We start from the raw sequence: 9,544 nt of genomic DNA on the forward strand, positions 1-9,544 counted from the left end.
TTTTTTTTGTATCAAATTTGTTTTATTCTTTACAGTTCCTCATTCATCTTGATTCAGTCATTAGTGCTGCTTCCGTCTGAAGGAACATCCTTCTGTAAGCCTCACCTTGCCTCCAGTAGGCTGACAGAGTACAGTGGAGCATCCGACACAGAGAACCACTGTTTGTGAGTGACTGAAGACAGTGGTGATTTTATAGCACCCTGGGCACTTCATGTCCATGAAATACAAGTTCGGACTCTGCACCAAGCACTTCTTTTTGGGCTTCCACTTCTCCTCCTCGGGAGAGGGGTGCAGGAGGTCTTTCTCGAGAGGCATGTTGGCTCGGAGATATCTTCACCACTGGAAAAGCAATAAACTTCTTTTGATATCCAGATTTTGGTATCTACTTTGTTTGCATTTCCAATACTAAGATGAGCAGTTTCAAACGCAAGTAAAACAGAGTGGTTCAGACCCCCAACAGCAAAGCAAGGTCTCAATTCCAGCTTCTAACCCATTGTGCTTTTTTTTCTGGAGGACAATTGGGGTTAAGTGACTTGCCCAAGGTCACATAGCCAGTTTTTGTGTTAAGTGTCTGAGGCCAGATTTGAACTCAGGTCCTCCTGACTCCAGGGCCAGTGCTCTATTCACTTCGCCACCTAGCTGCCCCCAATTCTAGCCTATTTTGAATCCTACAGAGGAATAACCAGGGCAGGAATCCCCAATCAAAAGGGAACCTGCAGTTCTGATCATTCTGAACCAGTATAATTTCCCAGTTGACTGATAGTCTACTGCAACAGTCTACTTTTGCTCAGAACCAAACCCATTTCAGAAACTAGAGTTCAGACAAGCAAGACAGCAATCAGACTTCGTCTTGGATCAAATCACTTCAAGGATACTGAAAATTTTCAAGTTCCCAACCTGAGCTGTTCCTTAGATCTTTAAAACAACACGATATTCAATTCCCCCAAGAAAGCAGCAGCAGAACCAGCCCAGACCCTTCCTCCAGAAATACATAGAGTTTCGTCCTAACATCAAATCCAAAATCAGGAAGTGGTTTGGAAAAATGAACAAGAGAAAAAGAATCTCACCATTAAAAAACTATTATGATGACAGGGACACTCAAAACACAATCCCAGAAAAACAGAAGGACTTTATCTATAAGCAATGCCTCAAAGAAAAACATAGTATAAGCACAAATTCAGCTAGAATTCCTGGAAGACATGAAAAAGGTTTGGGTTTTTTTTTTTTTCTGTTTTGGAATTTGTTTGTTTTTTAAAGTTTGAAAATATTCTTATCATTGAAATGAGAGAGCTAGGGGAGTGAAGAATGGAAAGGAAATGAGAGCTATGGAAGAAAGAATTGGAAAGGGAAATAATTTGGCTCAACTGGTACAAAACCTTGCCCAAGCATCAAACTTCCTCAAAAGTATAATAAAGCAAATAGAAACCAATGACTCCATGATACAATAAGAAATACTAAAGCAAAGTTTAAAAAACTGAAAATTTAGAAGAAAATAGCTATCACATAGTAAAAACAAATGACCTTGAAAATAGATTAAGAAGAAAAAAATTAAGAATGATCAAACTACCTGAATGCCATGACCAAAAAAAAAAAAGATCATAGAAAATATATTCCAAGAAATCCTAAAAGAACACTGCCCAGATCTCTCAGAAGAAGGGGACAAAGTGGAAATAGAAAGAATCAAATGGTTACCTCCTTAAAGAAACCCCAAAATGAAAACTCCCAGGAACATGATAAACAAAATCCAGAGCCTCCAGGTCAAAGAAAAATGCTGTAAGCAAGCAGAAATAAAGAATTTAAGTATTGAGGAGCCTCATGCAGCATCACATAATTTAACAGTCTCCTCTATAAAGGAACAGAGCACTTAAAATACAGTATTACAGAAGGCAAAAAATATAGGCTTATTTTTGTATGACTTACCCAGGGAAACTGAGTATAATCCTAACAAAGGGGGAGAAATGGATCTTAAATGAAATGGAAAATGTCCTGAAGCAATAGAGAAGCCGTCCTGATGAAAAGACCAGAGCTGTGTTGAAACTTTAAAGTTCAAATAATAAAGAGAAACATGAAAAGGTAAACATGATTGAACAATGATAAAAGACCCAATGAGGATAAACTGTTTCTATCTTAATGTGGAGATATGACACGAGTTCCTGTTGAACCTTATCCCCATCAAGTGTCGTAGAGGGAGTCTAGTTAGACAGAAGAACAAAGGGTAGCTCTGTCATATCTTGATTTTAAGAGAAGAATGGTGGGGTGGCTAGGTGGTGCAGGGAATAGAGCACTAGCCCTGGAGTCAGGAGGACCTGAGTTCAAATTTGGCCTCAGACACTTAACACTTACTAGCCGTGTGACCTTGGGCAAGTCACCTAACCCCAATTGCCCAGACTTCCCCCCTCCAAAAAAAAAAAAGAAACAACCTATATTTTTAAAAAAACACATTATTAAAAGAAACTAAGCCCCAAAATAATTATGCAAGGTCATTTTGTAATTCCCACATAGTTTGACATAATCTACAGAATATCTCTGCTTTCTTTTCCTCCACTCCCTTTCACAGCAAATTAGGCTGGTCCTCGAAGATAAGTGCTCCATGATCTTTGGTGAAGTTATGTAACTTGTGCAAGTAAAGAAGTAACAAATGTTTGTTAAGACTAAACAAACTGGGGGCGGCCAGGTAGCACAGCGAGCGAGAGCATCGGCTCCACTGTCAGGATGACTTGTGGATCGAATCCAGGCTCAGACGCTTGGCACCCACCCAGAAACACCTGGCCGTGTAACCTTGAGCAACTTACTTAACCCCAATTGCTTAAAAAAAAAAAAAAAGACTTAACACACTGAAATAAAGAAGATATGAAAGAAAAAAGAACAATTCTGTAAGATGGTAAAGAAGGAGAATGAGAGTATTATATTCTGAACTTTGAAAAAATCCATATGTTTAAAAAAATTACAGTAGAAGGATTTTAGTTTCTTTGCCTGGCCCTTTCTCCTTTTTTCATCTCCTGTTGTAGTGCTGGGAAGGGCAATTTTATATGTGTAGCTGTTTGTTTGTTTCCCAAACTTAACCAACAATGGAACAAATAAGTTCGTTGTAAAGTTAAAAAAAAAAAAAGAATCAGATAAGTAGAAAATAAATGTGAAGCTCTCAAGTAAAGGTAATAGGTTCTTAGGGTTAAGTACTCAGGGATTTTAGACCAGCAAGCAAATTTTACTCTAGAGATGTGATTCCATGTTATATGAACCAACACTAGAATTGTTACTAGTGACAATGGAGGCAATGAGGAGTTGATATCTGTGTTCATATCCTGCTTCTGACACTTTCAACTTAAGTTCTTTGTGACTTAGGCAACTCCCTAAGATTTATCTATTAAGTCATTGATGGGTGGAGGCAGCTCATACAGGGTCCCAAGAGATAATTGTTAAATTTTGAGTGTGAGCATTTACACCTCAGAAATTGTTAAATTCTTGATTTATTGTTCTGTTGAATGTTTAAACTCAAGAAAAATGATGGAGAAAATGTCAATAATGCAAATTGAACTTAAAAGTGTGTGCTTCATATATTTTATTTTGGATAGCCAGTTGTTAAACATATATCAACATGTCAGTGTTGTAATCAGTGTTGATAGAGTTGCTACACTTATGTGTGTATACGTATAAGTGTTGCCACACTTATGATGACAAGGTACTTTGTGCTGTAAATAGGTAATAGGGAAGAGGATATGAAGGTGAATGATGAGTATATTGGATATGGATTTCTTCTGAACTAAACAAATCAGTATTGTTACTAATACTTTTCACCTATGAGTACTTATTGCACACACTTAAAAGTATATATAAAATTAGATACAAAAAATACATAAATAAAAGATAATTCGGAGGCCACTCATAGCAAGGAAGATCAAGAAAATTATCATTGTGGAAGGTGAAAGGAGCCAAGCTTTGAAGGAAACTACAATGCTGTAAAGAATATATTAGTTCCCCTAGATTGTAATAAAGCATTAGATAAAATATCTCATACTATTCCTGGAGTTAGGGAGACAGAGACAGAGAATGGAGAGGTATGGGTCAAACAATAATACAGTTACTTAGATCTGGGATTGGCTGCATGGCTGTTCTCAGTGAACATTTATTAATGGTTACACCTTAACTTAGCAGAATGTCATTAGTGGAGTGGGCCAGGGATTTGTATGTGGTTTTGTGCTTTTTAATATTCTTTCCCAATGACTTAGATAAAGGCACGGATGGATGGCATGCTAATCAATAATTAATAGTCAATAAATATTTATTAAGTATCTATTATATTCCAGGCACTGTACTAAGTGTTGGAGGTTTTAGTAGATTGCAAAATCAACATTAGTCAATAGCATGATGTAGAAACCAGAAGAAGCTAAGGTGATATTGGGTGGCGTTAGCAGAGGTTGTTAAAAAGAAGCTGATATTTGTCTTACGGTGCTCTGCCTTGATCAGATCCCACCCAAAGCCTTGCATTCTGTACTTGGAGCCACAGTTTAGGTAAGACAAGTATAAACTAGAAAACATCAGAAAGGCAACTGGGATATCTGGAGAGTTGAGTTCAATGTCTATGAGGATTATCTGAAGGAATTAGGAATATTTATCCTGGAAAAGAAAATTCTCAAGTGGTACATGATACCTGTATACAAGTATTTTGATGGTTAGCATATAGAAGAAGGATTAAAAAATTTAGTCCCAGAGAACAAAATGAGGAATGATAATGGATGGGACTCGTAAAGAGACAGATTATGACTTGATATTTTCCTAACAATAATAAGACTTCTGTAAAAGTGGAATGGGAGGTAGTGGGTTCCTTTTCTGTATAAGGCAAACACCTCTGGGATAAACTAGCGAAAGGAATAGAGGACCTCTCTGTGTTCCTTCCAGCCTAGTAACATTGATTCAGAATCATTCATTATTCAACCAAAGCTGAATAGTTTGAAGGCCTAATCTCTAATTGTTTTATCGTGGTCTTTACATCATTTCAACACTGACCAATTAAATGGTTTTTTGGGAAGGTGAAAAGAAAAAACATATGTATCAAACATCCAAATTCATTCTTGCTGGATCTGATACTTTACAAGATGGGGATGTTTTCTTCCAGGATAGCCAGTCTATACTAGACGGTTGCAGAGGACAGTACCTTCCAACTCCAATTCTCTGATTCTGATTAGACTTTTTTTTCCCCAATGAAGGTTAAGGATACAAAAATAAATGAAACTAAAGTGACTTGTGGAAGGACTGACAACCAAGCACTGCATCATAGTGGTTATGTTTTTCCTCATAGCCCTAGGGAAAAAAAGAAAAGGGTTTTTTTTTAATGTGAAATAAAACATACACTATTACTGACCTTTGGAACTGAGTCTCATAAAGTACACAATAAGCAATCTACTCTTGACTCTGTTAACACTAGACATATCCCTTGTGTTTTTTAAAAATAAATTAAATAATATTAGTCTTTACACTTTCAAACTTAGGCTGGATATTTATTCTACCAGGTTACTATTTTCTATAATTTTCTCCACATGGATTTGAAATCACTGGAACTTCTAGAAGTGAGTTTAAGAAAATAAGTAAAATATGGTTTTCAGAAACTCAGGGCTATACATACCAGAGTACTAAGCAATCAGTCTCTGCCTCTGCGGTGGGTAAAACCTCCAAGAGACAAAGTTTCTGGGTACTAATAATCAGTTTACTAACTAGCCTAGCCAATAATCAATAAATTGATGATTATTGATTTCTCTCGTTAACCAAAGACCCCAAGGTAGATTCTGGAACATCTTAAATCACGTGTCCTTTTGATAGGAAGCGCCCCAGGCAGATGAAATTTGGCCCTTATTGGTGAACATTTAATAAGGAGGTAGGCTAGAAAATATTCAGCTCCTCCTGCTTGAAAATGTGACTTGTACATGAGACTCAACAGCAGCCTCCAATTCCCCAGCCAAAGGCGCAGGGGAAGTCATTTCCATCCAGACCTCTCTAACTAGTTTTCTCCTTCATGATCCAGGTTACTCCAAACTCTAATGAAGTGACCAAGGTCCCTTGATAACCCTTGGTAGTGAGAACCAGCTCAGTCCAGCTTTTGCCTTTGGGATAAACAAAAGCCAGGCTTCCATTTGGGTGAGGTCCAGCCCAACCTAGTTAAGGAGCAGGTGCTAGGAGTAATCACAGCACTGGGTCATGCCCTTCAGAGATTGATAGGCCTTTTCAGAAGTGGGATCTTGACAAGAATAGGAGGAAAAGGATGGGTCACAAATTAATAATTAGTTATTGGTATAATATTAATTTTCCCATCATTCTTAGCCCCTTGGAGAAAATTTATTTGGTTGCCTATAATCCAAATTTGTACCAGGAACAATGTTTAATTTTTCTGAGTTTTCTTATCCAAATCAAAAATGGATCTAAAGATGAGACCATTGTTCTTGTTCTCGAGGGAGTCTAAAACGTTCTTGATGAAAAGCTGTTCTATCACCAAATAGGAACAGTATGTAAGTTATCATTGCCAAGAACACATTTCTATGCCTTTGATAGTTGATTATAAGAACATGTTCCAGCTGTCCCTATGATTAGTTTCAACTTAAGAATGTAACAAATAATTAAACATGGTTCTAATTTATACCCACATTTTGCAAGCAAAGCATTCAATTTATATAGTAATGGATCCCAATAATTTGTAGCCAGGAAAGCAGCACCATTTTACATGACCAAAGCTTATAATTGCCTTGACTATTTAAAGGAATTATAAACATACACCTTGAACTTCTATAGTACAGTTCAATTGAGATTCTCCAAGTACTATGTTTACTAGGGCTTGACAAGGAAGTCAGGCTTTATATAATAAAAAAAGGGCTTATCCATCTTAACTTTGAAGACAGGAAGAAGAGAGCTATCAAGGGATAGTAAAAAGAGGAAAGGAATGAGTTGGGCAGCATTCAAAGTCAGCAATATCTCTTAAAAGATGGAATTAAAACTCAAATGACTTCAGTAAATCTGAAAATTTGTTAGAAACAAATAAGATAAAGCTTTACCAATATAAGTAATAATAATAATACTCTTGAGGAAAAATATGAATTCCACTGTAAAATAGTCAGGGATCACAGTGGAGCATATTAATATATATCTGTCTGCCTCACTGAAATGGAAATTTGATAGGCAGCTAGGTGGTTCAGTGGGTAGAATCCTAGATTGGGGAGTCAGGTAGACTGAGTTCAAATCCTGCCTCAGACACTTACTAACCATGTGATCCTGATCACTTAACTTCTATTGGCTTCAGTTTCCCCATCTATAAAATGGAGATAATTAATAAGCATCTACCTCCCAGGGTTGTTGTAAGGATCAAATAAAATCAAGCACTTTGTAAACTTCACAATGCAATATAATTATCATCAATATTATATGCAGGGCGGCCAGGTAGCACAGCGAGTAAGAGCACCGGCTCCAGTGTCAGAACGACCTGCAGATCGAATCCCGGGCTCGGACACTTAGCACCCACCCAGAAACACCTGGCCGTGTAACCTTGAGCAAGTTACTTAACCCTGATTGCTTTAAAAATAAATAAATAAATAAATATTATATGCAATGGATTACATTTGGTTTGAACTAATATCTAAGCATATTCCTATGAATGTGTACTTATCAGTATTAAACTAATTCATCATTCCAGGATAATCTGAAGAAGCCTAGGGAGTTTCTTAAGAATATGAGGCAATGGATTTTGAAGATAGTGGGGGTGAATACTGCTTCCCCAGTTCTACTGGAAAGTAGACTACGAAGTCTTCATTCTGTGGCTGAATAAAGAAGGCGTGGTAGGAAAATCAGATTGAAATGAACAGGAGCCTGGCAGGAGTAAAAGGGAAATTGTTCTTGGCTGAGTGCTTTTGTTGTTGGAATGAATCTGCTTTTCAACATTATATAAAAATTGTCACCTAGAATCTACCTATATATAGTCCTACAGTGACAGGGAGCTCATTGTTCCCTAAGGTTTATGAGAAGAGGCAGAGTATCCTAAGTATGGGACAGGGGCAACCTGTATCACTGGAAGTAGGCAAGAAACCATGGAGTTCAGAGAGCACAAGTAGATCAGTTTGAATAGTCCATTAATTCTTAGATTATTTCTTCTTAACTTGTTTTCCAGGCCAGTTTTTTAACAATATATATTTCTTAAATTTTCTTCTGCTTTTTTTTCCAATCTTTTGTATAATTTCTTCTAGATATTCTTGTATTTCTCGTGGTCAGGACAATTTTTTCTCTGAGGCTTTACCAGGATCTATCGTGGGGACACTCTCCTACTGCCCCTGGCATCTTTCAAGCCATGATATTGCCTCACTGTATTTGGAGGGGCTCACTATCAATTCTAAAAATAAATCAGAAGCATTGGCTCAAGTTAGGAAATTTGGAGGATGTACATATTTAGCATAGGCATTCTTTTAGCAGAGAAGGAAAAGAGGGGACCCTAAGCTCAGATATTGGTCAATAACAGGAGGTCCTGGTTCTACATAGCTATATGGCCTAACAGGGGTGGGGAACATGTAGCCTTGAGGCCATATGTGGCCTTCTAGGTCCTCAAGAGTTGCCCTTTGTCTGAATACAACTTTTACAGATTAACTTCTTTTATTAAGGGGATTTGTTCTGTAAAGTTTAGATTCAAAGAGCTGCACTTAAGGACCTAGAGGGTCACATGTGGCCCCAAGGCCAAAGGTTCCCCAACCCCTGGATTCTCTTCCTGTTTTCCATGAAGAAATCTCCTGCCAGCCATCTCAGTCTTCTGTCCAGGGAATTCTGTTCTGTTCTTGCTTTCCAAATGAAATAGCCACTCTCTTGTCCTCCCTCAGCAAATAGTGATTTTTTTCTTCTCATACTCTCTTTTGAAACAAGTAGCAAACATTCTGCCTTCTGTTTTCACTTCAATTGCTAGTAAGCCAGCATTCTCAATAGGCTCTGAGCATCTCCTTTCTCTCTTTCTCTTAGAGAAATGTCATTTGCTTTCTAAACTGTGACTCTCTATAGAGTGGCAGATTTTGGTTCAGTGTAGGAAAAAAAAACAAACCAAAATCCTCCTAATTAGTATTGTTCAAAAGTAGATTAAAGATAGTGGGTTTTTCCTTTTCAAGGTGAGGCTGGATAACCAAGTGTCAGAGACATTGCAGAAGGGTTGGACTATATAGTCTCTGCAGTCCCTAACAAGTAATACACTGAGAACCACAAAATACAATACTACAGAAGTGCATTAAAGGGAAGATAAACAAAGGGCTACATGAATTCCAAAAGAGAGATCTTTACTAATAAGGGGAATAAGGGAAGGCACTTAGAGGTAGCATTTGAGTTAGGTGCTTGATAGTTTTACTATTAAAAAAAAAGTTTCATTCCTTGAACAGAGTATAGCCTTAAAAAAACTTCACTAGATCCTACCAACCCTTTAAGATGGAAGAAGAAGAAGAAGAAGAAGAAGAAGAAGAAGAAGAAGAAGAAGAAGAAGAAGAAGAAGAAGAAGAAGAAGAAGAAGAAGAAGAAGAAGAAGAAAGAAGAAGGAGGAGGA

At 37.4% G+C, this 9,544-nt stretch overlaps 1 protein-coding gene across 1 annotated transcript; it reads right to left on the reverse strand.

Annotated features, from left to right (window-relative positions):
- On the reverse strand, window positions 1-343 carry LOC138147938 (small ribosomal subunit protein eS27-like). The gene has a single exon (XM_069070571.1). The coding sequence runs from the start codon at window positions 313-315 to the stop codon at window positions 61-63; it is 255 nt and encodes an 84-aa protein (XP_068926672.1). The 5' UTR covers window positions 316-343; the 3' UTR covers window positions 1-60.
- Window positions 344-9,544: the final 9,201 nt, after the last annotated feature.

The sequence above is a fragment of the Petaurus breviceps genome, unplaced genomic scaffold (genome assembly GCF_028583685.1).
Source record: "Petaurus breviceps papuanus isolate PSGF00001 unplaced genomic scaffold, PetGlider_PUasm1.0 90808, whole genome shotgun sequence".
NCBI lineage: Eukaryota > Metazoa > Chordata > Mammalia > Diprotodontia > Petauridae > Petaurus > Petaurus breviceps.